Source organism: Polypterus senegalus, chromosome 4 (assembly GCF_016835505.1).
Source record: "Polypterus senegalus isolate Bchr_013 chromosome 4, ASM1683550v1, whole genome shotgun sequence".
NCBI lineage: Eukaryota > Metazoa > Chordata > Cladistia > Polypteriformes > Polypteridae > Polypterus > Polypterus senegalus.
The window spans coordinates 243,817,376-243,842,001 of record NC_053157.1 but is presented as its reverse complement, the minus strand read 5'-3'; the positions used below and the strand labels follow the sequence as shown (position 1 = coordinate 243,842,001).

Here is a 24,626-nt window from a genome sequence, read left to right as displayed (position 1 = left end):
CAACATGGCCATAGTAAAAAAAGCTGGGAAAATCTGAATCTGCATTGAGCCAAAGGCAATGAACAAAGCTCTGAAAAGGTCCCACTATATAATGAGACACTCAAAGATGTCCTTTATAAGCTGTCCAAAGCCCATCTTTTTTCATTGGTGGACGCCTTCCTACAAATTAAATTAGACAACCATAGCAGCCTCCTTACAATGTTCTGGACACCATAGGGGCGGATGCGTTGGCTCATGCTACCCTTTGGCGTGTCAGTAGCTTCTGAGGTGTACCAAAGAAAACAACACAAATTATTAGTTGGCCTGCACGATGTCGAGATGATTGTGGATGATACACTTATTCTGGGTTGCGAAGACTCTCTGGTGGAGGCCACTCACGACCACAACACCAATATAATTGCCCTAATGGACTGCTGCAGGAAAGTGAAGCTGAGACTGATCATCAACAAGCTGCAGTTTAAACTGAACGAAGTTCGTTTTCTTGGACACATACTCTCAGCTGAGGGTCTCAAGCCAGAACCAGAGAAGGTAAGGGCTATAAAAGACATGCCTGCTCCCACAGATTCAAAGGGTGTACAAAGGTTCATCTGATTCATTACATACCTGTCGAAATTCATGCCCCGCCTCTCAGAGGTGTGCAAGCCTTTACGCAGTCTCCTGGATAAAGACACATAGTGGCACTGCAGGCTGCTGAAGCACCAGAGGGCCGTGGATGAAGTCAAGCACCTTATCGATGCAGCGCCAATACTAAGATATTACGATGTTAACAAGCCCATAACAGTACAGAGTGACTCCAGTCAGAATGGCCTCGGCTGCTGCCTGCTACAGGAAGGGCAGCCTGTAGCATCTGCTTCCAGAGCTCTCACCGCAACCGTTCAGAATTACGCTCAGATCGAGAAGGAATGTGTAAGCATTGTGTTTGCCTGCCACCGCTTTCATAACTATCTGTATAGTGTGGGGAGATCACTGCTGAAACTGACCACAAACTGCTAGTCGCAATCTTTAAGAAACCTCTGCTTAGCGCCCCAAAACGACGTCAAAGTATGCTACTCTCACTCCAAAACTACGCTCTGGAAGTAACCTCTAAACCGGGCCTGATTATGTATGTGAGCGACACGCTGAGCAGAGCCACGATACGCTCTCACAGAACACACACACCACATGTCCAGCATTCAGTGTGCAGCATGTACATTAAACAGAACGATATAGAGGACATAACCCAGGCTATTTGAATGTCACACGCCAGCATCTGTCACATATCAAAAAGTCCACCGAGAGTGACGAACACCTGCAAATCCTCAAGTCAGTAGTGCTGAATAGATGGCCTGACATAAAGGTGGAAACACCTGTGGCCACTAGGGAGTATTGGACCTACCGTGACAAAACAGTTTGCTCGGGAGTGGGGTGTAGAGCACATTACTTTGTCCCCAAGGTACCCTAAAGCTAACGGCAAAGTAGAATCAGCTGTGAAAATTGTTAAAAGCCTTTGCAGATGAGCGAACCATGTGGGTAATGACCCGTGGAAAGCAATTTTGCTCTGGAGAAACACGCAGACTATGGGCATGTACACCAGCTCCACACAGAGGCTGATGGCCCGCAGGCTGACACAGCAGGCGCTCACCACTCTCAGCTCCTTCACAGTTTTATACATTTTCTTGGTTATTCAAGTCATATTATCTCAGGATTTGTAAGACTTAATCAAGTCTGTTGAACAGGCTCGTCTACTCCTGCACCCATCGATTAACACACAGATCCTAGTCACACAATTGGGTATAAGTGATGCCCTGATGCCAGTTCCACTGTAATAGCCCACCTCAGACTCATTCCACTTAAGTACATAAGAGTGACCCCTCCAGCCTGTCACTTCTCAGTGTCCCACACTGAGACTCGCTGTCACCAGCACTAACAAATGTACAGATGTCTCTGAGACACATGAAGGCTCATATAACATTTGGTTTTATGCCAATTCCCAACCAAGAGGGTCTTACGTCTGCCACACATGCTCTTCTGTAGCCAGCAGACACACCACATGCACTTCAGATCAGGTAATCTACTTCAGCCTAAGCATATTCAGGCCTGGCCAGTACTTGGATTGGAGACCATCTAGGAAAATCTTGGGTGTCTGCAGGAAGAGGTGTTGGTGAGTCCAATAGGGGCTTAACCGGTGGTCTGAATGTGGATCCCATTGCCCTAGTGCAGTGACGAGGACACTGTGCTGTATAAATGGTGCTGTCCTTCAGATAAGGCATAAAACTGAAGTCCCGTCCCACTGTGGTTATTAAACCATCCCTGTGTATCTTGTCTTGGCTAAACTGCCCTCCAAGGCCTTTTCATTGTGTCCCCCTAATCGTCCCCTCTCTGTCATTAGCTAACTGATAGCTCATGTGTGGTGAGCATACTGGCACAAAAATGGCTGCTGTCACATCATCAGGTGGATGCTGGACATTAGTGGTGGTTGAAGTTGCTCCCCACTCCCTGTGTAGAAGAGTTTTGAGAAAAGCAAAATAAAAATATAAAGAATTATTATTATTCAAGTGGAACTTCTCAGCGTTGATAACACCCTGGGCAAGAAGGCAGCAATTTCCAACATCCATTGTCCTAACATTTACTTCAGTCACTCAAGAAATAAAGACAACGTACAGAAATATCAAAGGAATGTGGCATTTAATAAGCTGGGATGAAATATAAGTGATCAGCATGGACCTCAGTGTTATCATTAGCAGTGCACAACCTATTGGAATGTAATTCATGTATTAATAAAATGCTGATCTTTGTGATGATATTACAGTTTCAGTATATGCTAACAAATAAATAACAGACTTATTCAGTGCATGGTCACAGATTTGAAATCAAAAACACATGAACTTTGAAGTCTGCATGCCACAGCTGTCCTCAACAGTCCACTCAGGAGTGACTGACAGTTCTTCCCACCAATCAACTTTCTTCTTTTGTTTTCAATTGGTACCTGCCTTTTCTGTGCTGTCCTTTCTGATTTTGTCCAAGTTACCTCTGCCACTGAGCGTATTTCATCGATGTCACTTCTTCATTTTGTGGTTTCCACTTTTTATATTTGTCTACCTTCTTGCAATTCATTGCCAGTGTACCCTTTTTAGATAAGATAAATGAAGCCGAAGCTTTGTGTAGCTGACACTATCTCAAAGCAGAGCTTTCTAATTGTCCATCCTGCTGTTGGAGTTTATTGGAGCTCCTGTGGCATCCAGCTTCTAGTTTCAACGTGAAGAAACGTTGTCTTGGGTATCGATATGAAGAAGGTACTGAACTCAGACTCAAACCTGAACTAAAACATTTGGAGTATAGAGCATCCTGCACACACCACCCCAGGATATACTGACATGTAGCAAAGTTAAAGCCGTTATATTTTTAGGTTAATTTATCAAATGAACAGCTGGGTCAGCTGTTTTCAAAACATTATTATTATTATAAATAATGTTCCTTTTGCATATTAATTGATATTCTTCACAACTGTGGTCCCCCGTGCTAACCCTAGCATGCTGTAGTGACTCCTTTTCTCAGGTCTTAAACATTTCTCTTTAAATCCTAAATGTTTCATTTTATTTATATCTTCTTAATTTCCCACTTTTGAACTCACCTTTGACAAACAGCTGATAAATGTGTTTGTAAAGACTCTTACCGTTTATAAATGATGACCTAAATTAGTGTAAAGGTCTTATAAAGCCCCTCTACATTGGTCTGTCATGTGATGGCTCTCTTTTTAGTCTCCTTTCCTCCTCGACTGTCTCTCCCCAGTACCTGATTGGACAGCATTGGCTGTAAGCTGACGTCACTAAATGACTTCTTCACTTTCAGGGTTAAAAATGGCTGTCTGTACTCAACCCAGGTGTCAGTCATCAGACATCATCCCAGAGACGGTACAAGTTCATTGTTACTCAGATAAGGCCCCATCTCCAAAGATCCAAAACAAAAAAAATTCCCCTGTTGTCAGTGGCACCTCCTGGTAGTTGGCACTGCACTGTGGATTTGATTTGATTTCTCCATTATTTTCATTATTACGTTGAACTTTTTCAGTTGTGCTCTGTGGTTGAAGTTGTTATCACTACACAGTACTGTTGCTACCTCATTCTGTTGTCTGCTGTTTGTATTGTTCACCATCTTATGTCACAGCATTGGTGCAGAGATGATCAGTCCCTGTATGGCTGACATCCTGGCAGTACAGTTTCTGAGTCTTTCATAAAATCTTACATGTTACTGATGACGGCTGATACAGGAGGACCACCTTCAACATTCAGAACAGCTAAGAGGCTTACCTCATGTAAGACAGTCATTTATGAATATGAAGGGCATCACTGTCTGAAAAGCATTTACCACATTTAGGACAACAATAAGGTTTTTTCTTGCACCTATAAGTTGTTGAAGAAGATCCTTGCTGCTGTATTCCAGTGTGCTCATTCCACTGTGAATTCATATGTGGCTCTGAAGTGAACTTACATCTACGATCTGTTTATACTTTCAGTGTTTTCGCCATTATTCTTATAAACTTATTAGCTACTTTCAACTGGAGTCCTTTAAAGCATTCAGAAGATTTTTCTTCAATTGTTTTCATTGAGAAGCCAATGGAAAGATCATTTGTCATTTCTGGGACAGGCTTTATTTCAATATGACAGAGTACACTTTACCACATTCAGAACAGATGTACTGCTTCTCTCTACTGTGGATCCTTGTGGCAGCTCAGTGCACTTTGACGTGAGAATCGTTTGCCACACTCTAGACAGCTATGAGATTTCTCTCTAGAGTGAGTTCTCATGTGAACTTTAGAAGTCGTGCTGTCTGAGAAAAGCTTTCAACAGTCAAAACAGCATTGTTTCTTACCAGAATTAATTAGTTTATGATTGTGAAGAGAACTATTATAGGAGAATCACATTCCACATTCAGTAAGGCTACTCTCCAGTATAAGTTCTCCTATTATTATACAGAGAACTGAGGCATGAGAATTGCTTCCCACATTCCAGTTAATGGTGGGGTCTCTCTCAGGTGTGAAGTCTGATGTGACTCTGTAGAGTGCTTTGTTAGGAGAACTGCTTATCACATTCAGGACAACAATAAAGGTTTGTCGCAGGTGTGAGTTCAGATGTGGTACTGAAGTACGCTCAAGTCTAAGAATCGTTTCACCCATTCAAAACACCAAAATTTTTTTTCTCCAGTATGGAATTTGGCGTATCTATGAAGACTGTTCTTGCTTGCACAACATTTGCCACTTTTTAGAACAGACATACTTCATTTTCTCTTCAGTGTGAGTTTGTACTCGAAAACACCTACTGTTGAAAAACCTTTTTACACATTGAGAACAGCAATATGACTTCTCTCCAGTATCAATTTCTGTGTGCTTTTGAAAACTGAGTTTGTCAGAATATTGTTTGCCACATTATGGACAACAATAAGGTTTTTCTCCTGTGTGGCTTCTTCTGTGCCTCTGAAGATGGCTTCTCCTTGAGAATGACTTACCACATTCTGGACAGCAATGAGGTTTTTCTCCTGTGTGGATTCTTCTGTGCGTTTGAAGATTGCATAGATGTGAGAATGACTTACCACATTCTGGACAGCAATGAGGTTTTTCTCCTGTGTGGATTAGTCTGTGCGTCTGAAGATTGCTTATACGTGAGAATGACTTACCACAATCTGGACAGCAATTAGTTTTTTCTCCTGTGTGGATTCTTATATGATGCTGAAGGTCGCTTCTCCTAGAGAACCGCTTACCACATTCTGAACAGCAATGAGGTTTTTCACCTGTGTGGATTCTTCTGTGTGTTTGAAGATGGCTTCTCATTGAGAACGACATACCACATTCTGGACAGCAATGAGGTTTTTCTCCTGTGTGGATTCTTCTGTGCGTCTGAAGATTGCTTATACGTGAGAACGATTTACCACACTCTGAACAGCAATGAGGTTTTTCACCTGTGTGGATTCTTCTATGACGCTGAAGATTGCTTCTCCTAGAGAACGACGTACCACATTCATGACAACAATATGTTTTTTCTCCATTGTGAATCTTCATATGCTCATTAAGATCACTTTTTTGTGTGAATTGTTTGCCACATTCCACTTGTTGTTGATCAGTTTTGATGGCTTCTGTCTGTGTTACTCCAGCAGCAGGGAGAGAACTGCACTGCAAAAAGGCTGCTGTCAGGTTCTCTGATCCTCTTGCTAATTTCTTCATACCTTTCTCATTGTATTGAAGAGAGGGATGACCAAATGAAGGTGGACAGAAGCTGCCATTCTTCTGTAAATCTGAAAGAACACAAACATTTTAAATATTATTATAATTATTATTTTTCCTGACATGTTTTATCCAAGGTGACTTACAACATTTGAGACACAATTGGTTACATTTCTCTTGTTTTTCCAACTGGAGCACAGGCAAGTCACATGACTTGCTCGTGATCACATGGTGTCGATAGCTGAATTTGAACCTGCAACTTCAGGGTTTGATGTCCAAATTCCTAAGCACTTCCAACCATTTAAAATAAATGAAACAGTATAAGTGAACTGGCGGCACACTGGTTGGTGTTTCTTTATCACACTGAAGTGCCATTTATGGTCTTTCCACTCCATGTGTGGTCTTTATTTGTTCTCTTGCCGTCTGTTCAATTTCTCCACCTCTCTTTCATATGTGAAAGACAGGCCTGATCTGATCAATCGATCACAAATCAAAATCAGCCAATTTTCAATCAAAATTAGCTGATCTTAACAGCTGATCTTGAATGATCCCCAAAAACATGCAGGTGAAGTGGAGTGGTAACACCAAATTGACCTAATGTGACTATGGGAGACGGAAGGGCCCAAGATCATCCCCTAGTGAAGATTTAACACAAATGGCAACTTATCCAGGTCATGCTGCCCCAGCAAGTTCAGTCTCAGAACAGAACACAAGATGCTGAATGAAGACCCCGAGACCCCTTGAATGTCATCATGGCTCATACAGATAGGTCTTGTCACTGTTAACATTAAAGTGCGTGAGATTACCATTAGAAAGATGAGGAACATATTAGCTGTGCACTGGCTTGAGCAAATTCACTCTTATTTAGTGAACAGGGCTGAGGATTTTATTCTTACTTATTTATTTCTTTCTTTTTGTGGACATGTCTGCCTTAACTGCCACTCAATTAAAGAAATATACATGACTCCAACAAAATATGACTTTTGATATTTTCATTGACCATAATGCGCTTTTTGACCTAACATACATCACAGCTGCAGTCAAAGCTCCATGATGTCTAAGTTAAGCGCTAAACACTAACCTATTGTTTGTTATCATGCACCCGAGCAAATGGTCTTTATCCAAGTTCAATTAACTGTGTTTTCCACTCTCATTTCAATCTTCTAAAAACATCAAAGCACCCACTGTTAAAATTTATAAACACTCTCTTTCTTTTCTATTTAATCATATTACTCACTTATTCCAACACTCCCAGGTGACTCTTCTCCTTCTCTCCAATTCCCCTTGGGGATTTTCTCTTCAGACTCTGATTTCAGCTCTGCAGAATTCTCCAGCGTAGCCAGTCGTGCGATATTAGTGGACCAGGACTGTAAACTGGATGGAGATTCTTCACAGGCATCTTCTTTCAAAATATCCTCAGTTTCATACTTTTGAAGTTCAAGACTACTTGAGAAATCATTCAAATCCTCAGCTTTAATGGCAGCAGTCACCCACTTGCACTCGTCCTCCTCTTTAAAAACTGAAATTCTTTCTTTGTGATCTTTCAGCTTCACACGCACATCCTCTGTTGTGAGCCACTCACAGTCCTCCTCTTTAATGTCCACTGTTTTTTCATTCACACCATCTTCTTTGGCAGAGGCCATGCTGTGTGGCAAACTCTTCTCTCTCTTTAACTGTCTGCCTATCTCTTCTCAGATTCACTTCTCACATGAACAGCCCTGAGTTGGAGGCCATTAGACACCTCAGTGTATGGACAAGTGAAATGGGAAAGCCCTGTGAAAATAAAAGTGTAGAATTAATTTCATAAAGTCAGTAAAAATAATGAGCACACTTCAGGGTCACAGTGCTCTCCATAAGGTTTGGTTCAAGGACATTTGTCTTGATTTCCTCCTCTGTCTCACAGTTTAAAATTACAAATCAAACAATTCAGATGTGATCAAAGTGCACAGCAGACCTTCATTAAAGGGGATATGCATACATTTCAGCCCCACCATGTAGATATGACAACACTTTATCTTCACAGCACCATGATGTTTGGACACAGCAATGGCAGGTCTATTAAAGCTGTCATATTTAGGGCTTTGTTGGATATCCTCGCTGGACTGTGCTGAACTGCACATTTGGAGCTTCTTTCTGTTAAGTTGTTATATTCTTTATCTTATGTATGAGGAGAGTGGTTCCGTAGGAGGTTACTCATGATGGGTGTTTTTTTATGGGAGAGAAGAATAAAAAGCATGTGGCTAACATCAAAGGTGTTGTGTTGTTATTTAAGTTTAACATTCGTAGTAGAGGATGGCTGCTAATTATAGAATCCTGCCTGCATTTGACAAGAGAAAGAAATACGAGAGCTGGGAAAATGAAGATTTAATATGGACACGGGTTACTGAGCTTAGAAATAAAAAAAACACACACTGGGCCTGATGCTGTGCGAGCTTTAAAGCTGTTGGACATGATGTGTTTAGATACAAACCAAAGGTAGCTGGCATTAACATCATCGATGGCACGTATTTTAACGTCAATTGAATTGCCGCCAATTAGAATTTTTGTAGTAAATTCAAGTCTGGTAACAATGGGTATTACTGTCACACATGAAACTGATATTCGTCCACCTATGGAGGCTTAAAGTGCAAGAAAACCGGAGGCTCAGAAATGTCTGATTGGTCTCACAGTCACAGCACTTCACTGGTGCAATAAAGTAAAGAAGATCACGCTGAAGACAGCTGGAGAAGTTTCACAAGTGGACACCACAGTTTATTACTGGCTGGATGAAAAAGATGGAATGACAGAATTAAGACAGAAAAATGGATTTTAGATTTATAAATGTGCGGAATTTAGAGACTGAAGGGATGACTGTTACAAATCTGCCCAATATATTAAAACGATTGAATACGCTGTAGTCCTATCAGTCAGATACTATTTTGTAGTTTGTTGTTTTTCAAGTGAACACAACTCTTTGTAGAAATTCAGTCATGCCTCTCTCTCTCTCTGTTTGTGCGTCTTTCCTGTATGTTTTCATGTTAAATACATGTGAATTAGCTATAGCTCTATGAGACAGAAATGTCAAAGCGAGCAAAATCAGATACCCCAAAAGTCCAAAAAACTAAAAAAAACATGAGCTTAACTGCAACATTGATGGCAAAACAATATCCCTGTGACTTTTACAAATCTGGACAATTACTTTTCTGCAAGTTATGCCAGCACACCATAGACTGGACACAAGAAGATACTTGAAATGACAGCGTCAAACCTAAAACCCATCTCAAGAACAAGGAAAAATTAAGATCAATAGGTGTGCATCTTCAGGTAACAACAGCAGAAACTACAAAATCGTCAGATGCAAGGCGCCAGTCTGTGGAGGATTTTTTATCTTTGTATGCAGAGTCGGACATACCACTCGAAAGAATGATGAAGATGTGTCCTATCTTTATTAAGCATTGAAAACAGGGAGGCACTGAGGGCAGTCTTCGTCAAACTCATTGGCCTGTGACTATGAACAACATATGGAGGGCGTTCTTCGAAAGATTAGTGGCAAGAAAATTTATGTTGTAGTTGACGAAAGCACAGATAGCTGAGAGCACCGCGTTCTCAACATCGTGATAGGCGAGTAAACATTCAACTCAGGGCCGGCACAAGTGGGTGTGCATCGCATAACGACACTAAGCTACAGAGGGCACCAAAAGCTGACGGAAAAAAGTCCACAACAAATAAAATGTATTCATTTTTCGTGTGAGGCTTCTTCTCGTTGTGCGCATTATTGCTAGAACTGCACCAAAATATGGAGCATCAATATTGTAACAAAAATGTTCAGAATTAGCCGGTTTACTGGAATCAATAAAATGACAGCACAAATGTTATTGTATACTGGTGTTTGTTTCTGGGGAATTTAAAGGGGTTTTCCCAGCGGATGCAGTTTTGTGATAATATGGCTTACTCCATGGGTGGTGTTTATGAAGGAAGAAAGAAAGAAAGAAAGGTCAAGGCACGGCTCTCAGAGCCACCGAGTGACGCCATATTGTATTGGAACCCTTTCTTGGAAAAGGAATAATTAATCGTCAGTGATGCTGCAAAAATTTCACTTGAAACAGTTAATTTTTTTAGTATCATTCAATAAGCTTATAAAATATTTTCTTTGTGTACGAAATGCTGGAACATGTAATTTAAATATTTAAAACAATTAACTTTGAATCCATTGCCCAATATAAGATGGGAAAGCAAATTATCCAACTCGCTACATCCTAACTAAAGGGTCACGGGGGTCTGCTGGAACCAATCCAGCCAACCCAGGGCACAAGGCAGGAAACAAATCCCAGACAGGGGGGCAGCCCACCACAGGGCACAATTTAGAATCGCCAACTCACCTAACCTGCATGTCTTTGGACTGTGGCAAGAAACCCAAGCAGACACGGGGAGAACATGCAAACTCCACGCAGGGAGGGCTCGGGAAGCGAACCCAGGTGTCCTAACTGCGAGGCAGCAGCGTAACCACTACACCACCGTGCCGCCCTCCAATATAAGATGGGAAAGCAAAATCGACACCATGAGACCCTTAAAATTACAAACAAAAGAAATAAATCTCGCTTTAAAATAAACTTCAAATTTCAGGCCAACACATTCATTTCAAAGTGAACTCATATTAAATGTATATGTTCTCTTTTTTTTCGTTAGGAAAAAGGTACAAAGTCACAATTTTAACTTAAATGAAGCTCTTGAAATTTAAAAAAAAAAAAGCTTAAACATTACTTGAATGATTTCAGGACAGATGAATCATTTGAATCGATAATAAAAGGCACAGCGCAAAATTACAGAAGACATAGACGATGAACCAGCATTTTAGGATAATGTAAGACAGCGAAGAAGAAAAAGAAGTTTTGATTCCGAATCGAAAGAGGAATGTGCTAGAGATCCAAAATTAACTTTTAAAACTTTTATTTTATTAATAATTGATTCAGCCATAATGTCGATAATCGAACGATTTAAACTTTTAGAGAATTATATCGCAAATAAGTTTGTTGTTAAACAATGAGGGCAGACAGTTGAGGTCCAGCCCATAATAGTCGAGTCGCGGCTCTGCAGCTTTCACATTTTGTATTTTGATGGCTTCATGTGGTCCGACACAAACAGGCTTGTTCTTCATTTAACACGGCCATCTCTAGTAAGCAATCAAAGTGTACAGAAATACTGAAAGTAGTTGGACATTAAATAAAACAAAACCGTTTTAAATATCACAAGAATGTACTCGTAATGCCATGCCAGCTGTAGATTTTACTGTATCCTTCCAGCAGCACTAGCTTGTTTAATGTTTGTATTAAAGTCTCGCTGTTACAGTGAAACCGCACGAGCATCTTTTCTGATAAGAACATACAGAAAATGAAATCAAACTAATGGAAATGAAACCTGAACGAGTCCTGTAAAGTTATATCGTGCGACGCTACTTTAACACAGTTTGCCGATGACGTCTTTAGAGGAAAAAGGAAAAAACGCAAAAAACACGCAGAGCTCGAGAAAAATCAGAACTGAACGACGGGGCCGTGCGGGAACGAGCGGCTAAACAAGCGCGTGCCCGAAGGACAGCACAGTTCGGAGCATGCGCGAAATCAAAAGGAGAAGCAGTGCGGAAAAGTGCACGAGCGTAAAGAGAGCAGAAGCAATCACGAGTTAACGCGCCTCCGCCAAGTCAGATGTAGCAACATAAATTAATTTAGCACCAGCTAAGAAGTGCGCGACCCCCGTCATTCACAATAAACTCGTGAAGTTGCGATTTGCTGTGCCGCCTTAAAAAACGTAGCGTTCAATCCCCAGCACTTAAAAGCGAACCACGCGGCACCTCCTTAAAATTAAAGCCGCTCAACATGTCGTGATCTTCTTCAACAACCCGCACGCTATCACCACGTTCGATTTTGTCTTACCTTCTGCACCTTTGCTTGATCTTGTGGCCGTGGAAAAGTCTCTGCACGAGGGTGTCATAAGAGCAAATAGACAGTAACTGCTGCACGCGGTAGATATCTACTATATTATACACGGAACGCCCACAACACCGCGACACGCCCTCAAAGTCTTTCACGGGACGCCCAACCATAACGATACATCAAAAACACCAAGACACGCCCACTGCAAGGTTGAACTGCCCTCTTATTGTAAGGCAGAATCACTGAACCGACGGGCGCTGTAAGAATGACAGTAATTATTGTTACTTGGGACGAGCAGAAATATCTCTTAGTCTCAGACTTATGCTATCTAAGCATTTTAAATTAACTTTAATTTCTCAGCACCTTGGCAAATAAAATTTACTGTTTCAAAAGGGTGCTGAATAAGTTTTATCTTATCCTCCTATAAAGTGTCACATTATAATGAAAGTAAAAAGGGATATTATTATTCCTGTGTTTCAAACATACATCATGAGAACAGTAATGTTAAGAGACACCGTTATCTTCTTACTATTCACTCAAATATGTGGACGTTATAGCTGGAGATTTCCAGTTAGCAAACTAATCATGTGGGACATATTATTATTACGACTGGTGTGGCTTGCCATCTGCTTGTCTCGCTAATCTATGTTTTAACTTCGTTTTTATGTATTAGTTTATGTCAGCAGCCACTGTCCTATAATCGCGATTCTTAATATATTTCCTTGCATGCTTTCTGCTTAATTTTCATCTCCTGATGGGATATTATGTGAACCTCCACCTTTGTTTTATTCATCTCCTGACTTCTTCACCTGGATGCATTTGGGATGATTTTTGGGAAACGCCTGGATTTTTCAAAAGAGATGTTCTCCATCCTAACTGGAGGGGATCTTATGTTTTATCCCAAAATATGGCAACAAAACTGTCTCGTTGACTGATCAGAGTACCATACAGGCTGTAGTCATGTGATCTTAAATCACAGGCTGTTGTTTATCCCACCTGTTACTGTCCTGAAGCTGTTACCCATAATCCCTGTTGTGGGGCATCCATTAAATTTAGTCTTGATGCAAACCTTAAATTAACTGATAAGCAAAAACAAGGTGTATAATTAGACCAAGGGATAAAACCAGACCCTCCACCAGGGGCACCTGTAATAGAAATTAACTTCAAATTAAATAAAAAATATATCAGCATTTAAGAAAGAAGCATGCAGTTTTAAATTCTGCTTATTGAACATTCACTCTCATCAGTAAAGCTGCTTTGGTAAATGATATTATATTAAGTAGAAAATCTGATCTGTGTCTTATCACTGAAACCTGGCTTAGTAAATGTGACACTGTTCCCCTACCTGAGGTGTCACCAGATGGATACTCGTTCCTTCATAAGTGTAGAGATTCTGGTCGAGGAGGAGGCCTTGGAATAATTCATTGTAACAAAATGCAAATCACTTCTAAATATTTAGGCAACTTTACATCCTTTGAGGCATTCACTTTAAATATTAAAACAGATTCCAACACAATTATAGTGCTAGTCTACAGACCACCAGGGCCATATTCATTGTTCATGACTGAATTTAGCAACCTTCTGTCTGATTTGGCTATAAAATATGATCACGTAGTTCTGATGGGAGATTTTAATGTACACATTGATGTGGAAACTGACACTTTTAGCAAATGTTTTACTTATTTGTTAAATTCAGTAGGATTTTGTCAGATTGTCAAAGGTCCAACTCATAATCATAACCACACATTAGATTTAATTATAACTTACAAAGTTGAAATTCAAAATTTAAATATTACTCCATTAAATGTAGTTATTTCCAATCACTTCTTAATTACATTTGATTTAGTTCTGCCCATACCAATGCACTCACAGATTAAAGCAAAGACAGTGCAACATCTAGATTATAATTCTGCTTCAAAATGTATAGATACTTTGAGTCAATTGTAATTGTGGAAAACCATTTAGATCAGTTAACATCAAATGTAAACGTGGAAAACAATTGAGATCAGCTAACATCACATTATAATGTGACCTTGAGAGATACTCTGGACACAGTGGCTCCCCTAAAACAAAAGTGATTAAAGCACATAGAAACTCTCCCTGGTTTAATGAAAATACTCGAGCTCTTAAATTAGAATGTCAAGAACTGGAGCGCAGATGGAGAACAACAAAGCTACATGTCTTTCAAAATACATGGACAGAGAGTGTAAATAAATATAAAAAAGCTCTCTTTAAAGCTCGCTCAGAATACTATTCTACATTAATAGATAGCAATAATAAAAATCCTCGGGTACTGTTTAGAACAGTCACTAAATTAACAAATGGGAATTCAGATCAACAGTGCAAAATACCAACAGATATTAGCAGTACAGACTTTATGAACTTCTTCAATGAGAAAATTAAAAATATAAGATCCCAGATCTCAGCATCACAGTACAAACCAAATACTAGCTTAGCAGACCCTGCCGCACATTGCATTCAGCACTTTAGTAATTTTAATCCTGTAACTGAGCAGGAAGTCTTAACTTTAATTTCTAAAATGAAGCCCACTACTTGTTCCCTAGATCCAGTGCCAACAAAACTAGTAAAAAGTGCAATGGATGTTCTTGTAGCGCCTATTCTAAACATTATCAATAATTCATTATTGCATGGCACAGTACCTGATGCACTAAAAATATCAGTCATTAAACCATTACTTAAAAAGTCAGACCTAGACCCACACATACTAAATAATTATAGGCCTATTTCAAATTTACCATTTCTCTCTAAAATACTAGAAAAAGTTGTTGCCAGTCAGCTTCAGTCACACCTTACAAATTACAATTTATTTGAGAAATTCCAGTCTGGTTTCCACACTGGTCGCAGTGCCAATGTCAGTCTAGTGTCCCTCAATTAAAGCATATCTGCCACCTACATATTAAAATGGGACAGAAATGCATTGCTCTAAGGATCCTAATATTATTTTAAACTTTTTCATTAAGGGAAGGCTCTTCAGTGTGTCATGTTCACGTTTGAAATGACTGGCAGAGGCAGATTGATCAGGAGATTTGTCATAGACAAACTTGGGCCTGGCAATGTATTGACACTGACCTCTGACCCAGGTTCCTTGATGCCAGCACTGAAAGTGTGGTAGCTAAACAATCTATGGACATTTTACTTTGTAGAAATAAAAAGCTTTTCAGTGTGTCAATGGCGCATTTCCAGCCTCATTCAGAGTCGTTAGGCCAGAAACTTTTAAACTGTGCTATTTGCCAGAGTGAGTCCCTCAAGCCTGTATCTGTGCTGATTCACTGAGGACTGTTTGTGTTCAGTTACTCTGTTGTTTTTATGTATGTATGCATGTATGTGTGAGAATTTTGCCTTCTAAATGAATGGTAGATCAACTGAGACCATTTTGTATATAATAATGAGCTTTTGAAAGGCCTTAGTTAACACTGACTTTGATCCCTGCTCTTTAATGGCACCCAGGAAAGTGTGTGATACTTACATGGGGGGCGGGGGGGTGTGTTACAGGTGAGACAATGGCCAGAGTCGTTAATGTCTATGAGCTTATCTCAAGACTCGATGTTCCTTTAGCAAAGACTAAGAGAGTTCATAAACTTTAAAAAAATTAATTAACTCCTCCTTTTTGGGTAGAAAAACGCAAGAATGAAATTGAATAAAAATTTAAACTGCAAAACAAATTTCTTTTTTAAAGACAATATGGGAATATGTTAAGTAAAATGCTACCAATTATAGCATAAATCTTCAAATGTTTGACCCGGTTGTCTAGTGGGTATCGGTTATGTAGCTGATGTATCTATACTTTTGTGTGCCAAATTGCCAATTTAAAGAATATATAAACATGACAGTCTCTATGTAATAAGGCTGATATTATTATTAAACTTTTAATACTAATAATTTCATAGATATCAAGCCCACTACTGTCCCTGTGTCAGCCTGATTAATTCACTTGCCCTGCAGCATGTGCTCTAATCAGATAACTAAAAGAACTATAACCAAATGTATCACGGATGTTGTAAGTCTCTAAGGGTAAAGGCGTCAGCATAATACGTAAATGTATACTTGAGGCAAAGCACATGTGCCCTGCATGTTAAAATAGTACCAACATATATGACTCTCAGGATTATTTGTTGTCTTTACACCAAGGAAAGATTTATCAAAGTGTGATTTTTTGCCTTTCAAATGAATGGCAAATCAACGGACTAAATTTTCATAAACAAAAAAATCAGGTTTGTAAAGGCCACAGACCTTGAACTTTAGTGCAACTAAGGAAAGTGAAGGCTCTAAATAATCTTCAGACCCTCCTATGTATAGTATTTTATTAATGTTCAGGTTGTATATCACACACACACCAAGCACATTTATACTTTTATTTTTTTTTTAAATTTCAAATGTGGCCAATGCTAAATAAGAGCCACTCATAAAGCCATTGTTCTGGTTGGCTCTGTGCTCTCTCAGGCCAAGCGCCAAAGGTGTTAATGTCTCTAATCTCATTAATGGCAGATCAATGAGACTATTTTTATATAAAAATTACCTTTTGAAAGGCCTTAGTTAACACTTACTTTGATCTCTCCTTTTTAATGGCATCTAGGAAAGGGTGTGATACGTACGTGGGGGGATATGTTACAGGTGAGACAATGGCCATATACAAAAAAATCAGGTCAAAAAGCCTTTAAAAGCACAAACCGCATATCAACATTTACAGGAGAATTTTCTGATTCCAATGATCATTCAGCCATTGCTGTGAAAACTTGAGTTTTAGAGATATCTGCTAAAAGCTGTGCTCATGCGTATATGTAAGTGAATGTGAAAAATCAGAAAAAACCCTTTAAAAGCACAAACTGCATATCAAAATTTACAGAAAAATTTTCTGATTCCTTTGACAATTCAGCCTTTGCAGAGGAATCTTTATATTTAAAATACACTGAAAGCAAGTCTCTTTTTTAAGGGATGCACGTTGTGTCAAGTACAGTTCTACCACTTATTAAAAAAATTGTAGCCAATTATTTATTGACCTAAAAATGTACAACTTTTTGTCATTGTTTTTCAGTGGAAAAAGGTTCCATAGTTGATGTGTATATACCTTTTTGTGAAAAATGTAGTTTACATGGTGTTTCTGGCAGGTTTCTTCCTCACTGTTTCTCGTCTCTTCCTGAAATGGCACAGACACTGACCTCAAACCACCACTTCCCAAGCACGAGGCCGTCTTTGGTGTTAAAGTCGAATAAGTGTCTTCTGTTCATTCCACCTACACCAGTGGTTCTCAACCTGTGGGGCGGGCCCCAATAGGGGGGCACGAAGTAACAATAAGGGGGGCGCAAAGATATGAAAAAAGAAAACAAGAATTAAAAATATGAAAAAAAAATCTGTTGAAAGCAAAACAAATTAACTTAAGCTACATTCTGATACTAGAACAATAAATATAGAGTTAGATAAATGTTGATAGAAGTTAAGTAGGTATAATAAAATATGCATCTACATTTCAAAAAAATGTTAGGGGGGTGCGATTAAAACTGTTATGAAAACTTGGTTTGCAAATACTTAAAGGTTGAGAAATGCTGGCATACACAGCTGCTGTTGCACATAAAGTAAGGTAGTCAGATCCCAAGAGGGGAGTCTCATAAAGGATTATTGAGGCTCTGGCACTTGGTGTAAAAACCACATATCATAACTCCTGTTCGACCCAATCATACACTGCTTGATTTGCACTTAGCGTGTCTTTCTGTTGGTGGCAGGTTTCTGTTTAATTTTTTTCCTGTTCTTTCTCACTGTTTCCAGTCTCTTCCTGGTCCAGGCCATCTGCACTCAGTGGAAATAAATGACGTGCCACTGAGTCAGAGAGGCCCTAAACCCGCCATCACGTCCTCACGTCTCCTGTCCAAGTCCTCATTCGTATCTTGTCAGATCCCACTGGCCTAACAGATCCACGTGAAATCCCCAATCTCCATTTTGTGAAACCAGAAACCTTATGGTGTAGTCGTAACTCTTGAAATCACTGAGACATTTACCGTCAGCCCCCCGGGGTCTCCTGTGTTTGTGTCCTCCCATTAATGACGAGTGACTACATTAAGATGACAACATAGTAGGCATTATGGGATTCAAGACAGGAAGGTAACACACACAGCACATGCCATCAATGGAGAAAAACAAACTAAAAAGCCCAAGTGAGCCTCTGATGTAAACACTTGTGTGGCCGCTGGCATTGTCTGCTCGGCTGATCTCCTCATCTTCAGAAACGAGAAAGAGGCAAGAAGATCCACAGTGCACTCGTCGGCAGCTCCAAAGGCGGTGGTCCTACAATGAAACAACCAGGGGGTAAGTGTGCAGAGTTCATTCATTAAAGTGTTTGCCACAACACACTCAAACAAACAAATAAATTATTAGCACAACACTCAAAAACAACAAAGCAACGGCAGAGGCAGCAGCTTATTGTGGATGAAAATTCTTTCTGAATGTTACTGTGGTCTGTCAGTTCCTGACTCAGCAGCCCAGTAGGAGTTTAGCCCATAGGTGATGTGCCCCTCGACTTGCCCTGATATCTGCAAGATGGAAAACCTTTTGGGGGTATTAAAATCAGGATAGTAAATACAGATAATCAATTTGATTTTGCTTGATTGCTGTATTTTGAAGCCTTTATCACCAGCATAGTCTTTTGAGTGAAACTTTGGAAATAATCAGCTACTTAATGGATAGATTACTCTTTCACCCCAAACCCCAGTCAGATGACTGGTTGAGGTCCACAGCAGCCTTGAATTGTAAATCAGAGTTTCCTCTACCTGTGTCTATTTGTGTCTATTTGAGTGTAATCAGCCTACTTTGGTTTTCATGGTGATAATGTGCAATAGCAGCCACACAGTAGGAATGAACAAAGGACATGTAAGGTAATATCTGTACTGGTTTTATTCTTCTTACTTGACTCAAAATGAGAAAGTGGCTTGGTGACTGGGTGCAGGTTACTATATGCCACAATAGTATAGTCATCAGAACATAACAGTCTCTGTTGGGAATTGATGGGATCCACAGTCAGTGCAGCAGGCACTGGAGAGATGTCGGGACTTCCAGATCATGTACTGCTATATTGGGTATGGGGAAGGCTGCATAGTTGAGATTTGGTTTATGGATTTTGCCTTTTACCCTTTTCGAAGTCAAGGCTACACCTTCAAGAAAGCCATGTTTGTCAGTCTCTCCCAATTGTTCTTGAAGTATCTGGATGTCTATTGTGTTGTTATTTGTACAATATATCTAAAGCCAATGTGCAGTAATGGATGAACACATTTAATTGATGAAAAAAAGACTAAACATGCAGACACTGCATATCAAAATATTCGCCAGGATCTCCTGAGTGCATTTATCTCTGAGGAATTGCAGTGGAACCTTTAGGTTTGGAGAAAATTGCAAAACCTGTTCTAATTCGTATATGTAAAGTCAATGACCAGTAATGGGTGGACATAGCAAAATGATGAAAAAAAGCAACAAATATGCACAAATTGTATATCAAAATTTGGGTTCCAGGGGGAGTATGATTGCAAAGCGGAAACGTAAAGGAATTGATGTTAAGGGCACCACCAGGAGTGGAGCCTGTGGCTTAATTTGACTTAACACGGGAAACCTCATCGGGCCCGACATGGAGAGGATTGACAGATTGAGAGCTCTTTCTCGATTCTGTGGGTGGAGGTTGCATGGCCGCTGCCCTGCATTCTCCCTCAGCCATGCAATACATAATCTTACAAATAAGAAAGAGAAGGAAGTTGTTTGTTTTCTGTGCACCAAAACTGATGATCTCCTTACCAGGCTATTTTAACAAATGTCCTATCACTGGCAATAAAATATTTTCATTTGATTAACCTGATAAAATAAACACTTAAAAGTATAGTTAGACAACATTAGCACACAAGTATATTATATATTTTTAATCATGCTCTTCTGAATGTATAATATATACTGTACATATATTAGAAATAGTCATGCAATACCTCTCTCCCATCCTCAATGAAAATATCAAACTGATTAACTACACGCTTTTTTCATATTTTCCCCTTTTAAACTTAAATTTGTCACGCTGGCAACTTTTTAATGATGTTTACATTCTGCTTGTTTTACTGCATGTGCTCTAATCGGAAAACTAAAAGAATTATAACCAAATGTATCACGGATGTTGTAAGTCATTAAGTGTAAAGGCATCAGCATAATAAGTAAATGTATACTTGAGGCAATGCACATGTGCCCTGCGTGTTAAAATCGTACCAACATATATGACTCTCAGGATTACTCAACCATATATCCAAACACTATGCACATATTTTGTTGTCTTTACACCAAGGAAAGATTTATCAAAGTGTGATTTTTGCCTTTAAAATGCAATGAAAATCAATGGACTCAATTTTCATATACAAAAAAATCAGGTTTATAAAGGCCACAGACTTTGAACTTTAGTGCAACTAAGGAAAGTGAAGGCTCTAAATAATCTTCAGACTCTCCTATGTATAGTATTTTATTAATGTTCAGGTTGAATATCACACACACCAAGCACATTTAAACTTTTATTTTTTTTTCAATTTGGAAATGTGGCCAATGTTAAATAAGAGACACTCATAAAGCCATTGTTCTGGTTGGCTCTGTGATCTCTCAGGCCGAGCGGCAAAGGTGTTAATGTCTCTAATCTCATTAATGGTAGATCAACTGAGACTATTTTTTATATAAAAATTACTTTTTGAAAGGCCTTAGTTAACACTGACTTTGATCCCTGCTCTTTAATGGCACCCAGGAAAGGGTGTGATAAGTACGTGGGGGGATGTGTTACAGGTGAGACAATGGCCAGAGTCGTTAATGTCAAGAATGTACAATGATAAGGAGATTTAAGATCACAAAGTCTGAACACTCTGCTGGGCTAGGACTTTGACTGGCTTTTTCAACCTAAATTTAAGTTGATCAGAAATGGTTCTCATATCGTTTTAAGGCTCTTTTAAAGCTCTATTGTTTGGGAAAATACTATGCTATCCCAAAAATGAAGAAATTACCAGGTAATGAGTGAGTATAATATTAAAGTTTGAATAGCAATAAAACATATATTTAAAAATTTGCCATTTTTTTTTTACTAACACTATCTTATTTTGTCATGAATATTTTTAGAAAATTTTTTTTTTGGTCCAAAAGTGTGATGATTTTACGTGGATTTACCCATCAGGAGTATCTCTGCTCCAAATCGATGATCTAATCCACCATAGAATCTGCACTCGCCCTTTTAACTCTATAAAATTTGAATATCCTCATAGATATGATCCTTTTTCTCCTTTAAACGCAACATCAAGTTTTTCTATCAGAAAAGTCACACCTTCATCTTTGTTAAGTTTTTCTTCTCAAATTAACATCTCAATGCTGTCCCTGTAAGCGACAGTCCAACCCCAAGTGTGTGTGTTTTTATTTCTAAGTTCAGTAACCCGTGTCCATATTAAATTTTTAATTTTTCCAGCTCTCGTATGCCTTTCTCTTATCAAATGCAGACAGGATTCTATAATTAGCAGCCATTCTCAACTACGAATGTTAAACTTAAATAACAACACAACACCTTTGATGTTAGCCACACACTTTTCATCCTTCTTCAAGAGAAATGTGTCTTTGACCCAAACCTCAAGGGTGGCACTGAGACTCTGCAGTGTGCTGATTATTTTTACTGACTTTATGAAGTTAATTATACATTTTTATTCTCACAGGGCTTTCCCATTTCACTTGGCCATACACTGAGGTGTCTAATGGCCTCCAGCTCAGGGCTGTCCATGTGAGAAGAGAATCTGAGAAGAGATGGTGTGGTAATGCGCGCGTCGCGTCTTACCAAATTTAAGTATGTAGCAGCATTTATATTCGCTATATGAAAGTGCACTTACCATTGGTGTGTTCAAGGCGCTGTCGCGGGAACGCGGGGCCGTCTAGCGGGTGAGCGCTGTGAGACGCGGGGTGTTGGACACATGTGGGGCCGGTATAATGGCCAGTACAGGCTCCGCCGCATGTGTTCATTTTTACGCTCCGGTGTCCTCGCAGCCTGCCTAGTGCAGGCGGTTTAAAGTGCGGCGCGCCTAAAAGAGAAAGCCGGCATTTGATTGATTGAGTCAGAGATGGGGATCCCATAATGTAAGAGAAATGATTTTACTTACTGGTGAGTCAACCACGGTCGTGCTTGAGCTCAGCATAGCCGTTGGCTGTACCGGAGGGCTTATACGCGCGCGACCCGCAGGAGTTTGGTTTTAAATACATAGTTGCTCGGGGCGTGTCGCGGCGTGTGGCGTGATTGCGCTACCGTCTACCGGGATAGGTGCATGAGGTAGACATGTTGGCAGATTGGCTGGACAATCTTGCCGGTTATATTTAAAGAGTTACCGGCCAACAGGGGTCGTCAGTGGACCTAAGAGCGAGGTAGGAATAAGCACTGCTGAGCTATTTGTAGGAGCAGTTGTAATTTTGGCGGCTTTTGCATATATTCTTTTGTATATATTCTTTTTGTATATAGAGTTATATATCTCCTAGTGATTATTTTTGGTGGAGGTATATATACTTATTTGGTGCTGGGATAGTTTTTGATTTTGGGTTTGGTGCAATTGTTTTATTTTTGTATATACACACACTTGTTTTTGTGCATATTTCTTTCCTGCTGGAGGAACGTCTTGAACCAGGGATAAAAGAAGACAACCTTCATTATTGGAGCGTGTGTGTGTAGTTTTTGTAGGAGTGCACTGTTTTTGTAAATACACCATATTTTTCCTTTTTGTTTGTTTTTATTTATTTTTGAAGAGTCAGGGTTGAAGGACTGTGTCTTAAAGCCCACCTGACACTACTATATTTCTTTATGTACAGCACTCTTGTAAATAAATTTGCACCATTCACCCTTCAATTTTTGTCTGTGTCTCATCTCTCCATTTGATCCCGTTCGGTTCATGAACTATCAGATGTCCAGAGTGTAGGCTGGGGCCACTTCTCACTACACGGGATATCACAGTTTGGTGGCAGCGGTGGGATAGATCAAGTTGAGAGAGAGAGAACATTTTTTTTTTGAGCACAGACGAAGACTGTGGATACAGTATGGCTCCAAAAAAACAGGTTGGAGTGGAAACTCCTGATCGGGGACATGGAGTTGACTCCAGTACAGCTCAGGCTACAGAGGATACCACCAGCACCGGTGACATCAGAGTTGTGGAAACACTCTTGCGTCAGTTCATAGCTGTCCAGGAGGACAAGGATCGGCGGTTGGAACATCGTTTCAAGAGCCTCCAACACCAATTCACCCAGCTCCAGGGACAAGTGGATCTAGTACAGCAGTCACGGTCGCAAGTCTCAGAAGAACCTGCAGAGAGGAGCAGAGGTTCACCAGTGAGAATCATGGATTATCCTCGCCTGATGCCGTTTGCCGAGCCTGAGGACATTGAGCACTATTTAACAACCTTTGAAAGGATGGCGACAGTATGTGGCTGGCCAAAGTCGGAATGGGCAGTCCGTTTGGTACCCTTGCTGACAGGGAGAGCCAGAGCAGCATTTTTGGCCATGCCAGCGGAGGAGTCTTTGAGGTACGACAGCCTTAAAGGGGCCATCCTAGAAAAATTTGAAATTAGCACAGAAACTTATAGAATTAGATTTCGCTCTGTAGAGTGGGAACATGGACAGTCTCCGAAGGAGCTGCTGGCACTCCTAAAAGAACTTTGTACAAAATGGTTACAACCTGATAAACACACTGTGGATCAAATAATTGACTTTGTTTTATTAGAACAACTTTTACAGGTGTTCGATGGCAGACTGCGGACCTGGGTGGAGGAACATCGACCTAAAACCTCCAAGGAAGCTGCAGACCTTGCAGAGGTGTTTTTGGCCGCTCATCGTCCGAGGAATCTGCGAAGAGAAGACAAAGTCAGCATGAAACCTAGACCGATGGAACAGCCCAAAGGTATGTCTCGGGTTGATACGGGTCGTGGTCCAGTTAGTGCAGTCCACCTACCTGAGAGAAGAGTTTATAGGGAAGAAGTGATTTGCTACGGTTGTAACCAGAAAGGCCACATTCATAGGAATTGCCCCAAGAAGAGAGAGACAAAGCTTTGTTTTGAACCCTGTCCCCTGCCCACAAAGATGACTCCTTTAGTAAACCGGGAGAAGATGGTGAGGGTTGCTATAGCTGGACGGCAGTACAAAGCACTGATAGATACGGGAAGCACCCAGTCTTTGGTGAGACGAGAGTGTCTGGAGGGCCAAGTGGTTGAGTCGGGCAGAGCGTAGTTCTGAGGTGTGTTCACGGTGAAGAGGTCACCTATCCTCTGGTAAGGATAAACCTGGAGATAAAAGGTGTAGGTTACGAGTTGCCAATGGGAATCGTTGATAACATGCCATACCCAGTACTTTTAGGGTTGGGCGTGCGGGTATAGAAGACTTGCTGCAGAGTGCTCTGCAGGCAGAGGCACTTGTGGTTACACGGGCTCAAGCAGCCAAGCAGAAGGAGAGATCCCATGACAATTGGGATGAGCTGCCCTTTTCAATAACTGAGAGCCCGC

At 40.2% G+C, this 24,626-nt stretch overlaps 2 protein-coding genes across 2 annotated transcripts; one reads left to right on the top strand and one right to left on the bottom strand.

Moving 5' to 3' along the window:
* Nucleotides 1–2,666: 2,666 nt before the first annotated feature.
* LOC120528380 (gastrula zinc finger protein XlCGF49.1-like) lies at nt 2,667–7,453 on the bottom strand. Its single transcript, XM_039752538.1, has 2 exons — nt 7,431–7,453; nt 2,667–6,264 (listed from the first exon to the last, which is right to left on the bottom strand). Exon 2 carries the CDS (start codon nt 6,191–6,193, stop codon nt 5,402–5,404), a length of 792 nt encoding a protein of 263 aa, XP_039608472.1. The 5' UTR covers nt 6,194–6,264; nt 7,431–7,453; the 3' UTR covers nt 2,667–5,401.
* Nucleotides 7,454–23,140: 15,687 nt separating this feature from the next.
* Nucleotides 23,141–24,354, top strand: LOC120528972. The gene has a single exon (XM_039753040.1). It carries the CDS (start codon nt 23,173–23,175, stop codon nt 24,352–24,354), a length of 1,182 nt encoding a protein of 393 aa, XP_039608974.1. The 5' UTR covers nt 23,141–23,172.
* The last annotated feature ends 272 nt before the right edge of the window (nt 24,355–24,626 follow it).